Genomic DNA, 17418 nt, shown 5'->3' on the forward strand with positions numbered 1-17418 from the left:
TGTTAAAAGAAGCATGAGAACTGTTGAGATTTTTTACAGGGAAGACAAATATAAAATGTAAAAGAGAATAAAAGAAAAAATATAGTTAAATGAACACACTTAAAAGGTATATACTGAAAACAGAATGGATTAGAGTCAGAAGAACCAACATTAAATTTCCAAGGAGCAAGATGGCTTTATTTAATGACTGGAGAAAGAAGAATCCAATTCAGAGTGTGGATAAAGCAAACAGATATCTCTGATGCCTATCCAAGTCCTCCCCTTTCCTTGCACTGCTTGTAAATGATGAGCCAAAGGTGAGCACAGATGAGATGTGCTTCTTAAAAAAATCCGGTTTGAGACTTAAAGGTTCCGATTCATTCTAACATTCCTAACACAGTTAAGGTTTAGGCTTTGTTCAGCTTTGGATCAGAGGCTGGGGTAGGGCTCCTTTTCTCTCCCCTCAGTGCAGTAATACCAGTCTCTGTCTATTGTGCCTAGCACGGTTCTTCTCACAGCTCTAACAGGTACCACTCTCCCTAGCCACACCTTTCACTATCATTCTTTCCCGATGAAAACTGCATCTCTCTGCACTTACTCTCTGGCACTGCTGTGGCAATCTGCTGCTAATCCCTTCTCATACCAGTGGAACTTCCTGGTTTCGTGCTGTAACTTGGAAGGAATATATTCACATTATCTCTACTACTTCTCTGCTTCTGAAAGTAAAATTTAATATCTTTTAAAATGGTCCCTCCTAACTCCTACCACACTCCACTTGAAATGCAAATATTCTAGAGGAAACTACCAGCTATCTATTTTTAGAAAATCCTTCTGCTGCTTCTAACAAAGACTTTTAGATCTGCAGTCCCAGATTCCAATACCTCTGAAACCTAATGTGAAAGCCAAAAATCATCCATTTAAAATTTTTCTCAGGAGTAAAATCCTGCACACTTTTGACTCTGAAATCTAAAAAGCCTATTTGGAGATAGAACTGTACCTTACAAATAATTAATAGCTAACATCAGTAGTCAGAGATCGCTGTTAGGTACTATGTACTTACTTAGTAAGAAATAAGCTTTTATCCTAAAAGCTTGCAATTAAGCTTATTAAAAGTGACACAAAGAGATGAGAAAAAGACAAGATAATAATACATTAATTATTATTAGCATAGGGAAGAGTCATAGCATACCATTTGCCTAGTCATTCCAATGAATTAGCACAGTCAAGCTTTTTTTTTAAAAGGCATCTGAAAATGAAAATGTAAGTGACTTTTCAGACTTATGCAGGTCTTTCCCTTTTCATGTCAAGGGCAGCAGAAGAAAGTATGAAAGCTTTTCAGGGGAAACTAGAACAAAGATGTATGACAACACTGGCAGGCCTAAAACCAATGAACTGAAAGCTCAAAACCTAGTAACAGAGACAACCAGATTTTGTTCTATGATGTAGGAGTCTGGAATGCAGGATTTCCATCCTTTTTTAAATGTGCTTAGTATTTCAACAGGACTTTGTCATCTTGCTTAATTCTGTCCACACTTACTGGAGAGCCAAATACTCACCTCATCAGTAAGAAACTCCTTACTTAGACCAAAGTCTGTCAGCACCACATGGCCATCAGAATCAAGGAGAATATTCTCAAGTTTTATATCCCGATATATAATCCCCAACTGCAAACAGAATATAAGAAAAAGTGTTTCCAAATAGTGTCACCACATCAAGATGTTGCTGAATGTTTTTAAATATAAAGACACCAAAATTCATATTATTAAGGTAATCTGACACATGAAAGTTGCACCTCAAAAAAGACAATTTTTAAAAGCCCTTGAAGAAATAACTAAAATTACATCTAAAATCTTAGAAATTACACCGTGCATTAATGTCTTAAAATTTCAAAGACATACTGTATACCCCTTGAATCTAAAAGTGACCAAATACTGGCTGTTGAGTGCAAAACTCAGTTCTCCTTTCATTAAGAATGAAAATGGATCCTTCTGTTATACAGTCTAGACATAGACCACACATACATGCATGCTTTGTAATAGTCTACAAATCTGCTTATTAATTCTGAGAACTGTAACACTTTTCATGTCTACAGCTGTGCTAGAACTCTACTATTCAGTTGTGTAGAAACAAGGAAAACCAAACATTTCAACCCAAAACTTGTTCATGTTCACTACAAATTAGTTTTGGTGACATACACCGGTTCACAAGGATTACTAGAAATGAACAAATCATTTGTCAATAACATTACTCTTTACCCTGCAGGCAAAAAATTGTGGCCTTAATCTGGTGCACAAGGAGGGACACTTCATTGGGGGTTATTTCTAATTATACAACTAACATCCCACTGCTGGACAAATTTACTTTCATTTTAAAACTATCTAAAACAATAGTTCTCTTTATTAACTTTATATGATACATAAAGAATACAGCTGTAAGTCCTCAAAATCAGCACCAGAGTAAAGTTATTTTACCTTGTGGAGATGTTCAAGTGCCAAAACGATTTCCCCGATGTAAATTTGCACCTCATTTTCTGAGAATCTCTCTCTGTGTGAAAGATGAGTAAACAATTCTCCTCCATTTATATAGTCTAAAAAATAGAACACAGAACCTTATAATTTCACTTTCTGACAATTTTATTTTCTTATTGGAATATTATTAGGTATTTTGTAAGCTATTTAGTAACACATTCTACTATCAGATGCTTTTCATTAATTGTAATTCACTAGTTATTCATCATGCTGTACAATATTCAATTTCTTTCTTAGAGAACTGAAGGAAGAACAAGACCCACTTCTGAATAAGCATCAAAACCATAACATAAGCCTCAACTATTCCTAAATTATAAAGATGGGTTTTTCCACAAAATCAGTCTTTTAGTTATTTAGGAATATGAAAAGAAAGAAGCACAAATCATATCTACAAACAGAACTCCTGTAGACTCTTATGAAATACTCTGATGAGCAACAAGGCAGACTGACACAAAGAAAAGCAATTCAGAAAACAGGTATTAGGGGAAATAATCAATTTATTGATGGACAATTACAAAATTTTCCCTTCACAAGGGAAACCTTGATGGCAAAACTTACTGCAGGAGACTATTTCCACATACACTCCCTCATGCAAACCACACTTTCATTCTTTGCAGGCTATGACACAAGGATTTTCCCACAGTAAGTGAGAGGGAAAAAAATTATTACAACAGAGCTCCACTGTAACACAAACATATTTTAGATGTAGAGCTGTTTATGATAGCAGTGTACATTACAGTCATTAATTTGCAACCTCACAGCCCCCATTATTGTATTTGAGGTTTACATACACAGAGCAGGCAACATGCCCCACAGAATCTTCCTCAGTATTTTCCTGAATATTGTTTCTGTAGATTTATTGGTATAAACCACAAATCCATAAAAGGCATCCGATCTTATTTTAAGTTAATAGCTGGAAGGAGAAAGTATATATACAAATTATACATATCCTGATCTCTCTCCACTTTTCAGTTCTCCAGTTGTCTCTTTGAAAAGGAATATTAGTAGAATCAAACAACATGAGAAGGATTATTTATCTAGACCAGCAAGCAAACGAGAAAGACTGAATGAAGCATAAATAACCTACATTTTAGAATTGCTTCTTTCTTCTAAAAAAAACTTCAACACATAGAAAAAGGTAACAGAAAACAAGTTCTTAAAATATTTCTAGCCAGATCTGCTAACTTAGTAGAAGGGAAGCACTGAATTGCCATTAAATTATTCTAAGGACTGTGACAGATCCCAACCAAAGCTGCCACGAGGAGTGCACAACGAGCTAAATTCTATCCAGGTTGTAACACTAACCACAGCCCAATGAAACAAACAGCCTTCAAATTATTGGTGCAAGATCAAATGCATCACTGGCATAATGGAAAAAAAATCCTGGTTACTGTAGATAAACTCCACCTGACAGTTCAGATTATTTAGCTATTTTTTAAAGGATTACATGTTTAACCTTGTGTGACAAGTTCTGTATAGAACTGATGGTACTCACACGGATACAACACTTGGTTTGTTCCTTATAGTTTAAAGCAAACATAAAAATTGGAATCAATTCCCAACCCTGGAAATCTGGCAGAAATGCAGCTGCATGTCTGTACTTGATTCAGTCTAAATTCATTTAGCTACGTAATCTGACAGCATGAAGAACTGTACTAAATATTGCACTGAGGCTCCAATTCTAAAACCTCTAAAAACTAAAATGGCAGGTAGCTCGCACACTAAATTCAGCCAAGAACAAAAACAAGACAAATAGTGGTTTCCCCCAAAATCCAGAAGCCTTTGAAACACTTTAATTCCTAAACTAAATTAAAGCGATTTACACAGACTTACATAATAAGACACAAAAAACTTGTAACAGTTTGGGTTTTTTCCTGTCAGGGAGGGTGTGAAGCCCAGTTGACTTATAAAGTAGCTTTAGACCACATTAAGGAGGAGAAATTTTCCCTGTTACAGAAAGTCATTAAAAAAGTTTAATCATTCCTACTTTCTGCTGAAAATGAAGGAAAAAAGGACCTTTCTGGCCCAAACAGATATGCTGAGAGTGGATGAAAAAGAAAAATTCAAAACAAAAGACTATAACTATATATTAGCTATGAACTTCTTGCTTCAAACATCACCTCAACACTGTGTTATGGTGGACAAGTGCCCTGTCTGCACGGTCTGCTATACAGCGTGCTTCACAACTACTGGGCTTGCTCCTTTTTGACACTTATGAGACTATAATATCAAGCTTTTCATTTTCCTTCATAGAAGAGGCTTTTATAGCCTTCTAATTATGTTTACCACCTAAACTTCTCCCCTACTATGTATTTATTTTTAGGCAACTCCATCTATCTCAGGTTTGAGGGTTTTTTTTTGTTTGGGCTTCCCCTCTTTTTTTTTTTTATATTTCTTATGGGATCTAAGGTGCATTTTAGCAAAAAATACCTGGACTTAAAAGAATGGTTCCATAATATTTATAATAAATATTCACATTTTCTCTCATTTAATATCTCAATTTTTTCCAAATTGTTAGTCAATAACTTTAAATCCAATATAAATTTCAAAACCTTAATTTTTAACAGTTACTCTCAAGGAATCACAAAGCTATCAATATATTTCTATTTATTTGTGACAATCTTTTATTTATTTCTTTAATATCCTAGCCAGAGGAATTTACAAGAAACTATAACACAATTTTCAACTCTCATTTTCAGAAGGAGTTTGGTGAACACTCCATTTCAGCTCTACATATTTATTATTTAAAGATAGCATATGAAACTAAGGTATGCACATAGACCTTTCTAAGAATTGACAGCCAGAGGTGTATATTCATTTAATGTTAAAAAAAATTTTGCTAATTCGATGTAAATCAGACTCTTAATAAAGGTTAAGAAAGTGAAGTTGTGGATAAAAAGAAATGCAAAGCTTGCACTTCAATTAAAAGACAATTTACTTCCTCAAACATTTCACTAGAGAAGCATATTATGAAACTAAGCCTTAAATTAATCCTTCATTTTACAATTCTTTTAAAATACTCTATGTAAGAAGGTTTTAAAAATCGCTGGCAATTTTCTTACAAATACACCTCATACACCAACACTAAAATTTGCAGCTAATCTGAAAGGCAGAAATATTTCTAAAATTAGAGTAGTACCAAACCTTATGAACAAGCTTCACTTTCAGCAAAGAAATGTGTGATTTTGGACTGTCTCTTAGCACCCAAAAATTGAAATATGCAGGTATCTCAATACTCAAAGATCAAATTATCTCATAAAACATTTAACAAAAGCAAATGTTTTCAGGTTATTGATGAATAATACACATTTTTTGCTGCATGTAAGTCACAGATAACCACTATCCTCTCCAAGCCAAAGTAGCACAGTCAAGCTCAAACAGGAAAACCACAAACATTGTTAAAGATGAACAGTATTTTACTTCCTATGCTTTCTCATGCAATCTCCAAACGCACTGTACTTTAGACCACATTAAAAAACCCTTAAAAACATTGAGATAAAAGGGTTTGGTTTTTTTTTTTTCATAGAACTTGAATCCTGAAGAGTACTCACCTAAAATGAGATGAAGCTTTGTATCTGTCTGGAAGGCATAATGTAACGTGACCAAGAACGGTGATTGCCTAATGTGCTCCAAGACTTGTCGCTCTGTCCTCGTGTGCTCAGTTGTTTTGGCTTTTTGAACTATTGTTGCTTTCTTCAATACTTTCATGGCATACAGTTTCCCAGCATCATGGCCGCTTACTTTCCTCACTAGGAATACTTTTCCATAGGCTTAAATATTGGGGAGAAAAAAAAATCCCAAAAACAAAGAAAAGAAAGAAAAAAGAGACAAAAGCAACAAGTTACCTACTTGTACTACAGATCTGGCCAATGTCATTATTAGTTTCAATTACTCATTGTTATGGCAGACAGTAATCACTCAGGCTAAAAATCTACTAAAACACTTTTCCTCTTTCAGACTGGCCTCTTCTGAGCAAAATTTCAAAGAAATGAGCTTCATAAGTGAACACTGCAAGAGTGGAAAAAGCAATTTAACTTCTTCAGTATTTGAAAACAATTTTAAAAGCTGATGATTTCATCCTTTGCAATAACCTAAAACATTCACACCTAGAATTAAGCAAGAGTTCCAAGTAAGAGATGCTATTTTTTGTTCTTAAAATAGTCTGCTCATATTTGCACAACTCATATACTTTCATTACTGAAGTTACAAAAACCCATAGAAAAGCCAATGAATTCTTCCCAACAGTATTTCATACATAGGAGCTTTCTGAGGCTCTCATACTGGACTTAAAAGAACTCCTGGGAATTCTACATAAATAAATTTTTTATCTTTACCAGGCAAACCTGTAGAAACAGTAAAGGTTAGAATTAGTGTGCAGTTCCTGGGCCATGATCTCACTGCAATTACAGAGATATGGTGGGGCATCTTGCATAACTGGAATACTGCCATGGATGGCTACATACTTTTTAGGAAAGCGGCCAGAAAGGCAAGGTGGTGGAATTCTCTTATGTAAGACAGCAACCAAAATGTATCAAGCTCTGCCTAGGAGTGGATGAACGAGGAGCCAAGAGCTTATGGATAAGAATTCAGGGATAGGCTAAAATGGGTGTTACTGTTATGGGTGTTTGCTACAGGCCAACTGATTAGTAAGAGGAAGTAGATGAGGCCTTCCACAGACAGTAGGAAGTAGCTACCACCCCTACAGCTGCTGGAAAGGCATCACAGCTTGGCACACAGGAGCCCAGAGGTTCCTGCAGAGCACTGGTAACTTTGACATAGGTGGTGGGAAAGCCCACAAGGAGAGATGTGTTGCTGGACCTTGTATTAAGAAACAAAAATGAACTGGTTGGGGATGCAATGGCTGGAGGCAGCCTTGACTTCAGGGTCCATGAGATTGTGGAGTTCAGGAATCTGCATGGAAGAAGCATGGCAGTAAGTAGGATTATAGCCCTGGACTTCAGGAAAAACAACTGGCACCAATCTTCAAGGGCCTGCTTGGAGGAATCTCACAGGTTAGGTCTCTAGAAGGTAGGGTGGGTCCAAGAGAGATGCTGAATATTCAAGTAGCATTTCCCTCCATGTTTAAGATGAAGACATCCCTGTGAATAAGACATTAAGCAAAGGGAGGGGCTGGAGACCTGAATGGATGGGCAGGGCACTTCTGGCAAAAATCAGACAGAATAAGGAAGTTTACAGAATGTGGAAAAAGGGTCAGGCTACTTAGGAAGAATATAGGAATATTGTCAGAGTATGGCAGCTATGTGTCAAGGAAAGCACAGTTCCACTTGGAATCAAATCTGGCAAGGGATACCAAGGACAAGAGGGGCTTCTTCAAGGGTATCAGTAGCAAAAGGAAGACAGGCAAATGTCGGCCCACTGCCCAATGAAGTAGGTGGTGCTCTGGTGACAAAAGGTACAGAGAAAGCAAAGTTACTGAACACCTTTGCTTCTTACTCACTGCTAAGGCTGGCCCTCAGGAATCCCAGGCTCTGGGAGCTTTCCCTTGGTTGAAGATAGGGTTAGGCAAACCTGATACCCACAAATTCATGAGCCCTGGAGCGACTGACCCATGAGTGCTGAGGGACTTAGCAGATGTTAGTGCTAGACCACTCTCCATCATCCTTGAAAGGTCATGGAGAACAGGAAAGGCTCCTGAGGACTGAAGAAAAGCCAATACCACACCAGCCTTCAAAAAAGGCAAGAAACAAGATCCAGGAAACCATAGGCCAAGCAGCCTCACCTTCATCCCTGGAAAGGTGATGGAACACCTCTATATGCATGTGGAGGAAAAGAAGCTTATCAGGAATAGCAAACATGGATACACCAAGGGGAAATCATGCTTGAACAATCTGGCATCCTTCTATGAAGAATGAGATACAGAGATGATTAGAGAACTGGAGTATTTCTTACGTGAAATAAGAAGCTTATTTCATCTCTTTAGCCTGGAGAAGACAGAGGGGAATCTCATCAATGTGTACAAATATCTTATGGACAGGTGTCAAGAGGATGGGGCCACACTCCTTTCAATAGTGCTCAGCAACAGGGTAAGAGGCAACCCACACAAACTGGAAACATGATGTTCCATAGGAATACGAGGACAAACTTTGAGGGTGACAGAACACTGGAATGGGCTACTGGGAAAGGTTGTGGAGTCTCCAACTCTGGAGCCATTCAAAACCCACTCACATACAATTCTGTGCAACATGTTCTGGGTTAACCTGCTTTAGCAAAGGGGCTGGACCAGGTGGCCTCCAGTGGTCCCTTCCAACCCCAACCATCCCGTGATTCTGTAGTAGACACAACAGGACATTATGTGAAAGAATGAGTGTTACTTTTGTAGATGGCAATAGTCATTGCTCAAAGAATCAGGAGAAAGGAACTATGAAATGGTGGACTTATTTAGATCAAAGTACTTAACAAGTTCTCTTACAAAAAAGGTCTTTAAAACACAAAAAGGTTATGGGTGCAAAGGGGGGAAATACTCTCAAAAATTGAGAGATATTAGAAGACAAAAAGCTAAAAAGTTAAAAACAAATATTCAACTTTTTCCGAGAAAGCAAGTCACCACAAGAATTCATCCTGCCTGATTCAGTCATATATGAACAAGTGAGGAAAAAGAAAAAACATTTGCTTGTTTTAGTAAATTATCCAATGCAACAGAAATTGAAGCTGACTGCTAAAAACTCTACTATAGTATCAAAATGCCAAGTAGATGAAAAAATAAAATGGCAGAGAAAATTTCAAATAGTAAACACATAATTCGTGTGAAGTATCATAATAGCACATAGTGTCAGAACTGAGGAGAGAAAAACACCTGAGGTTATGAAAGACCACCCCAAATAGAATGTTAGAAACTTCAAGGAAAATACTGAAGAAATTACACAAGTCTACCCACACCTTCAACACAAACCCAGAAATCCCTTACGCTGTGGTAGAAATCTTTGTGTGCTCCTATCTTGAATAAAGCACACTGTTTTGGTACCTTCTCTCTTCTGTCCCCAACTACCTTGCTCCCATCAGAAAAAAAAAAGTATAAAATATTAGGAAAGTGTAAAAGAACTCCTCTAACCATGAATGGTACTAAACATACTGCCATGTTTTATTTAGCCTGAGAAAGAGCACTTTAAAAGATTCTTACAGAGCATTAAAGAAGAAAAAAATTAAAAACTCTAAGAAGGTCAGTAAAGAACAAATTTTCATTATTTTTAGAAACAAAATAACTAAAGCAATAAATTAAATCATTAGGTATCAGCATTAAAAACTATGCAAAGCACACAAACAAATATGCAGTTAAGCTGTAGAACTACTGTTACATGATACTGCAGCTGTCAAATATGCAGATGAATTTTAAAACATTACATAAATCCCTGAGGGAGAGGAAAGCACAGCAAGTGTTGCCAAACTCTAAAGAGAATCTCTGGCTCAGGCAGACCCCAAAGTGTAGGTTGCTACCAGCTCACTAAGGAAACCATTACTGTAAGCCTCTCCTTAAGCCATCATGAGACAGAAAAACTAACCAGCTCATTGTTTTGTCCAACCCTTGTAATTACCTTCACACTACTTTATCAAAGAGAATGCTCAAATATCTCAAACCTGAAAATACACTGGACAAGTGTATCCAGTCCTGATGTGAGACACTCAAATTTAGGTGGCCTTTAAAAAAACTAAAGCATACAGAGCTCCCAATAAGCATCACGTGTAACTGCAGATTTCTTTCTGGATTTTTTCCAGATGGGTAATTTAGAGTTTTTAACTACCAAATGACATGTGAGCTTATTTCCTAGATCTGAGTTCCACTTCAGTGAGTATACAGAACTGATACTGCTCATATACTGAACAATTCTTTTTAAGGAATTCTTTACCTGACTCATTGTACCCTAAGGAATCATGCTTTCCTTCTTTACAGAACTCATTATCTGCAAAACGAGCTTTTACAAAAGAAGTTTTCAAAACGTATCTCTCAAGAATGGCAAATAGAGTCAGAATAGGTGACATCTTTATTTTGTGAGATATGCAGGACAGTCTCTTTCAAGATTTTGCATTTTGTGTTGCAATCTCCAACTTTGCAGTTATGAGATCTTGAGCATATGTAAGCCAGACTGAATGATCATCAGCTACTCATCACCCGGGAACAGGAATTTTATCAGAAATGTTGGAGAACATTAAGTTAAATTAAAATGAACAAAAGCCTCCTGACTGTAACACTCAGTTACCTGTATCTTTAATCACATTTTATAAAAACATATATTAATGCATCTTAGATGAGAGAATGCAGTACCTACTACAGCTTTTCATGCAGTACCAGAGAAAATAATCTGGTTAGTGTAATAGCTGTAAGAATCTCTAGAAATCATACTTTTGTTGCCGTAAAACACTTTGCAACATAGAACTTTGCCATGGTACAAATTGTTTCTTCAGGAATCTGACAAGGACTGACAGAATGATGACGATTCTCAGCATTTTTTATGAGAATAAATCTTAAGTAGCACTATTTTAATCAAATGACTCATAATATATCCAACACCAGAATCTCTGATAGCACCACAAGAAATCTACTTAAAAGACAACACTGCAAAAGGTATTTATTTGAGTGGCAGCAAGGAGAAAGCACATAAGCTAATTGCAATACTCTCACCTGAAAACTGTACTCCAGTAAAGCTTTTTTAATTTCTCAAAGAGCAACATTTTAATGTTCATTCTCATAAAATCTCATGCACATCTCATCTACCACCCAGGCAGAAGTATTCAGCCAGCAATATATGCCCCATAATGAAACACACACAATCACCAAATATCCACCTCCCAAATTCACTGAAAATACATTAAGTGATAGATAACTACATACACAAACTTTGTTAGACTGACCTGACAGCTTAAGAGAAATAAAATAAAAATTTAAAGAATGGTTATCAGCCTTTATGATGACTAAGAGATTTCACCAGCAATTTATACCAAATTTGCACTCAATTAGTGAGATAGAAAAATATAATTGGGTGCTAAAACTTCCCTTTTACTACTGCCCTTCCCATGAATACAAATTCATAGTAATACACCATAAGTATATATAAGCATGTATATAAGTATACTTAAACATAATTATATCTATAAATATTTATATTCACAGTAATACATCTCATTCTAAGTAACAATTCAGCAGGTCATTAGAATAGCCTAAAATACACACTTGCTGAAAGACAAAGAGTTAAAACTATGAAGTGTTCTTTGATTATTTCTTCTTTCTGCACAAATGCAAGCACATTAAGGCATTGCATCACAGCAGCTGGATCTTACAGAGAAAAAGGAGCACAATTCTTATTGTTTATAGCACACTGCATGCTTTCTGTGGACTCCTAAAGTCATCAAAACTTTACACTTGCATCCATAATTTTTAAATTAATCTTTTCAAGTGCTGATATAAACTACACCTCTTTATTAAAGCACTTTTTTACTGCCAATGTAAGAATAATAACAAGGGTACAAAGGAAAAGGCTCAGAGGTACAAAATATTTAAGGATTTGAATAAATTTCATTGTATTTTTGCACAATATATGCCTAATGACATCTTTGCTCTGCAATTTGGATTTAGATTTAGTCTGCCTGAGGAATTTGGAGGCAGAACTCTTACTGTGTTAGTATCAGTCCATATGAATTAAAAACTGGACAAAGCTAGAAAAGCATATAGTTCTAGCAGCTAAAAATGGGGGGGGGGAAGCCAAACAGAAACCTTAACAAACCTCAAATAACAGCATTCTAAATATTTCCAATTTATTGTCTATGACAAAACTGTTAAAACAGGGCATTCTCTGTCATCTTTTCTTAGATATCAGATAGGCAAGAATCATTAACGGAATTTTTTCAACATGATTATCTACTCCAAGAATAAATTCCCTCTCCCATTAAACAGGTGAGTGATTAATATGAAAGGCAAAAAGTGACAGGAAAGGGAAAGTTGCATCTTAAAATGTACTTTATGTCAGCATTTTGATTTTGTTTCTTTTTTACCTTTTTTGAAAGGTAAATTTATTACAGTATTTATTAGAGTTATAGTAGACAATACATGCCTAACTTTTTTGTGTTCATTTTTAAAGGATGTCAGTTTTTAGAAGGCAGCTCTCAAACGCAAGACAGTCTACCACTGGATATGGATACCATTCGTTTTTAATTATCAAAAAAATTAAGGCAAATAATTTTCTTCAAAAATTTTTTTAAGGTACTGCATACCACTGAAGTTTGATGAAGTCAGTACAACCAAGAGCTGCCTGGGATCATCATCTTACTTCCTCCTTTCCTTCTTAAATGTAAGGCTGGTTTTGCTGTTCTCTCTGGCATTAGTTCCAATGAGAATCTTTGCTATTGATCTCCAATTTAATATACAGATTTTTTTCAGAATTCTCTGGTGTATGAAAAGGAAAAAATTGTCCAGGTTCTTAGATTGAACACAGCCCCCTCTTTTCAGTCTGTTCTTCATGCAGAAAACCAATTTTCCACTTCCAAGCCCTGTCTCCAATTAGCCATCCCACCTACCATTCAGTACACATTCTAGCTGTCCTCAGCAGAAACTGAAGTAAAATATTTAATTGGAGTTTGGAATTATTTTTAGACACTCACTAATTCTGTCTCACTCTCCTGAGCACAGTATTGCCATTTCTTTCTTTTTCCTCCTTTTATGAGAGAATATTTTATATTTTCTTCAATATGCTTTGAAAGAACTAACTTAATTTCACAGTCTTAACTTCATCAAAATACCTTCTGACCTCTTATATGAAACTTCATGGTATGTTCTTGTATAACAGTATTTTTGAGATGGTTATTTAAATCTGACATTCATCCCACTAATTTTGTTCCTTTCATATGAATAAATCCTTCAGATACTAAGGATCTTCCATATATAAGGTGACTATCCTTCCCACATAAGCACTTAAATCCAGAAGAGCACATATAAAACATTCTCTCATATATGGTAGTTAGATTCTTGTTTCTCATTATTGTTAGTCTTCATTAGTCGACTGTAGTTCAAAAGGTAGAATGGATTATAAGTGCACATGCTCAAGAACCAATTGTATTGTTTCTTTTTAACCACAGTTGAAAGAGTGAACAAAAGTGGCATTTATTAAAGTTCAGTATAAAAAAAGGGTATAATCCATTGGTAGGAAAATGTATAAACCAGAATGCACTCTACAGTGTTTTTCTTATTTTAAAAACACATTTTCAAAGAATGTAGCAAATAAGCCAAGTGGTTAAAAACATATTTTCAAAGAATGAAGCAAATAAGCCAAGTGGGCGTGCATAAATCAACACAGCCACCTTCTCCTGTTGTTCCTTTCCTGGCTTTGGGAAGCAATTAGATTACTTTGCTGTAAAGTAACCTTCTTCTATAGAAGAGACTCTAGTTTTCTTTGTTACAGGAAGAAAAGCTTTAACTGAATAGGAGGGACAAGCTGGATACACACACATGGACAGGAAATCTGAAAATTCAATATTAGCAAGGCTACAACAGTAACAGAAAGAGAAAAGGATTTATCCAATTTCAATATACTACTCAGTACACTGACTAGAACATGGGCCAGTCAGAAGCCAAGCCAGTAAGAGTTTGTTCCCAAAGTAACAAGTACACTATTAATAGCTTCATTAACAGTGTCATGTCTCTCATTTTACTGATGTAAAGTGCTACTGATTTCTTCAATAAGTTTATTCTATTACTATCCCCTAATGCAACATAAAAGGATCCAACTCAGACTTTCACTTTCTTGTCTTCCCACTGAGACTCAGGTCAAAAGATGAAAGCATATAGTATGATACAATTTTATACCAAAAAAGCAAAATATAACAAGCATGCTTCCAATTGAGTGTATATATTAGAAGAAAGCAGACAAAAGAATGTAAGAAAGCAATTCAAATAAAGAAAATAGTAAGTATGAAATTATGGTAAGCCATGGCATGAAAAAAAGTTATGAAAAAAATGGCTTCCACAGGAGAAAATTCAACACACACAGATACTATTTCTAATAATCTTAAATATCTGTATTTTTAAAACACAAAGCTTAAAAATTAAGATTTAAATAAACCTTCACTGCTGTTACTTGAAAGAATCACCTCTGAGTCTGTAAGAAACTACCACAATTACATACCCTTAAGCAAGGTATCATTTAATTTAACATGTTTTAAGTATCTTCTGTGGTTATTCCAGTTGCTTCGTGGCAGAATGTTGTATTTAAAATATTGTAATTATTTCAACAGCATCTACAGTCATCACTTAATGTAACTGTGAGGTTTCAACACATTCTCCCTTGCATTAGATCAATTAAATATTTGTTTGAAAATACTGCATGCTGCATAACTCCACAGTGAAACATTTTAAAACAGCATCACTTTTTTATTGAGCATTAGTTATGTGACCTAAAAGCTCACACCAGGATAAAGCTTTCACTGCCAGAGTAAAGGTGGCTTGTCTCTATTTGCTTATAGCAATGACCAGAATGTTTCTCAAGTTAGGAAATGAAACTTCATCAGCAAAACATCTTAGGAAGGTTGCAGAATCTCTGCTACTGGAGACTTGTAAGAATGAGTCACCACCAGGGGTGATGCAGGTGTAACTGACTCTGTCTTGGGCCAAGCTATTAAGGCACCTCTTCGAGGTCTGACCTCCTTAGAATTCTCTTTTCAGCAACTCTGTGTGGCAGCAAACATTGGCAGCTAGCAGATGGTCACTTACCAAAAGCAAAAGGAACTAGCTCCATTCTGATCAGGTCGCTGGCATTTAATGACATCCAGTAATTAGCAAGCAGCAACCTCTGACACATCTAGTACATGAGTCTTAGCTATCATAGACTTGAGACTGAACAAAGCTTCTTGACTGCCCTGATGGTCCAGATTTCTGAAGCAAAAACCTCAGGCTATGAGCAAAACTGCATATCAAAAAACTGAAAAATAAAAACAAATAACAAAAAACCAAACACCACAACAAATGCCAACTACTCTTCCTAAAAATGCCATTTCCAGGATACCCAAGGAATCCTTGGATTCCTAAAGCTTGAGGAATCTTTTAGATTACACAAAGATTAGATCATCTTAGACAAAAGACATTTCTGGAGCAGCAAGACTACTAGAGCAGGAGGAAGTCCGACAGGCATGCTTACTCAACTTCTTTTTTTTACTTCACACACACACACAGAGTCAACCTCATTGTCAACCCACTGAAGTAGCCTTTTCTGAAAGGGGTCCCTCAAAAATTATCCTAGTAACCCGAGTGAACAGAATAGCTTTGCACTGCCAGCCTAACAATTACCTGCTATGGTTAAGAGTATTCCAGGCCAAGAAAAATTTGGCCAATCTGCTCATGAAGAAAAGAAGGCATGGGAGGCAGCAATGAATGACTGACAACAGTTTAACAGTAAGACAGGCTGTTTCAGAGGTACTGCCTAAAGACAAGAGGAGGTCAGGCTGCTACTCGTCTGAACTTGAAGACTGCCCCTTAAAAAGCCACAAATTTACTTTGTATCCCAAATGCAAGAGTTGTAACACTAGCGTGATCTCAGACCAATGGCAAATGTAAGAAAATTTTAAAAATTTACAAATCCAGCCAATGTTTCCATCAGCAGGAGAGAAAGACATCCTCACATAAAGGCATAATTGTTTATAATTTCATTTCTGTCAACCCCACTCAGATCCACACTGACCATTTCAAAAAATGATTACTTCTACCTAGGAATATGCAATATTTATCTATGAATATTAAAGCTTTCTTGATCTACCTCTATTTAAATTTAACAGCAAGGTTTCAGTTTTTTAGTATGTAAAATTTAAACTTTAAAAACTTTACTTCAGAAACAGAAAAACATCCTCACAGGTGATTTAACAGCTTAATTAATTTCTAAAAGAATCTATATGAATTACAGCCTCACTGCTAGCTATTAATGGCTGATAACACCCAAAAATTTAATATCATTTAACTAGCATAAAACACCTGCAGACCTTGATGACAGTCCACATTCATGATTATCCCAATCTACTCAACAATGCATCTGACTTAATACTCATCAAAAAATAAAAAAGCATAAACACCCTAAAAAGAATACAAGCCATTAGTCTTGTCTGTATATGGGGCTGTGTATCTCTTTAGCCAAAAAGAAACAAAGTTTTTTTTTTATTACAGTCAGTAATCCTACAACAAGTTAAAAATCTCCAACATTGTGCTGAAACCCACAATACAACAATGAACATTTTTCAAATAGGAATATGTTCAATATTCACCTAGGAATAAAAAATACTAGGATCTGACTAGGACGGAGTTATGGAGCCAACAGCAACCCTAAAACAGATTAGTTAAAAAATGGAGCATTCTATTTAATAATGTATCAAAATTACTGGGTTTTTTCCCCCCAAAAAACCCCCACACTGTAAATTCACCATAATTATCAAGACCATGTCTCAACACAGATTAAGTTTTTCACAAACTATATTAAATTGTCACAAATTTTCAACCATATGTTTTCTTTTTTCCAAAAAATGTGCTGTGTTACAGCATGTGACCTCCAATTTTGCATATCTGTGAAAATAAAAATTGAAAAAAATATGCTATGCAATACAAAAGTGCTATCTTCCTAAAGAATGTTCCAATTACCAAAACCTCAGCAAGAAAACAAAATCATACATAAGAGTAATGCTTCCAACATTTAACTTAAAAATAGTGCATCTTACCCCCTGTTCCAAGAACTTTCAGGAGCTCAAAGTTTTCAATGCCAACTTTCTCTGCATGGCCTGTTAAATTTGCTGAAGGGAAAAAAGAAAAAATCACATCAGATATGTAGTACAACAAAACATCACTCTGACATCTTACTACAGCCCCAGTAAAACCAAGTTAGCAGCTGAATTAAATAAGCAGTGCTAAGAAGACATCCCAATTTCATACTGT

General features: G+C 35.8%; 1 protein-coding gene across 2 annotated transcripts in view; it reads right to left on the bottom strand.

Moving 5' to 3' along the window:
* Positions 1-17271, bottom strand: part of RPS6KA5 (ribosomal protein S6 kinase A5) — a 53674-nt gene extending 36403 nt beyond the window's left edge. Inside the window, exons 1-4 of one of the 2 annotated variants that reach the window (XM_031066169.1) lie at positions 17205-17271; positions 6059-6277; positions 2451-2566; positions 1536-1643 (exon numbers count right to left, since the gene is read on the bottom strand). In XM_031066169.1, the coding sequence (XP_030922029.1) occupies positions 1536-1643; positions 2451-2566; positions 6059-6215 (381 nt within the window). In that variant the 5' untranslated portion in view covers positions 6216-6277; positions 17205-17271. Of the gene's footprint in view, positions 1-1535; positions 1644-2450; positions 2567-6058; positions 6278-17204 lie in introns of those variants that run through there. The other variant, XM_031066170.1, reaches the window with a different exon arrangement.
* Between the last annotated feature and the right edge of the window lie 147 nt (positions 17272-17418).

Source organism: Geospiza fortis, unplaced genomic scaffold (genome assembly GCF_000277835.1).
Source record: "Geospiza fortis unplaced genomic scaffold, GeoFor_1.0 scaffold23, whole genome shotgun sequence".
NCBI classification, from domain to species: Eukaryota; Metazoa; Chordata; class Aves; order Passeriformes; family Thraupidae; genus Geospiza; species Geospiza fortis.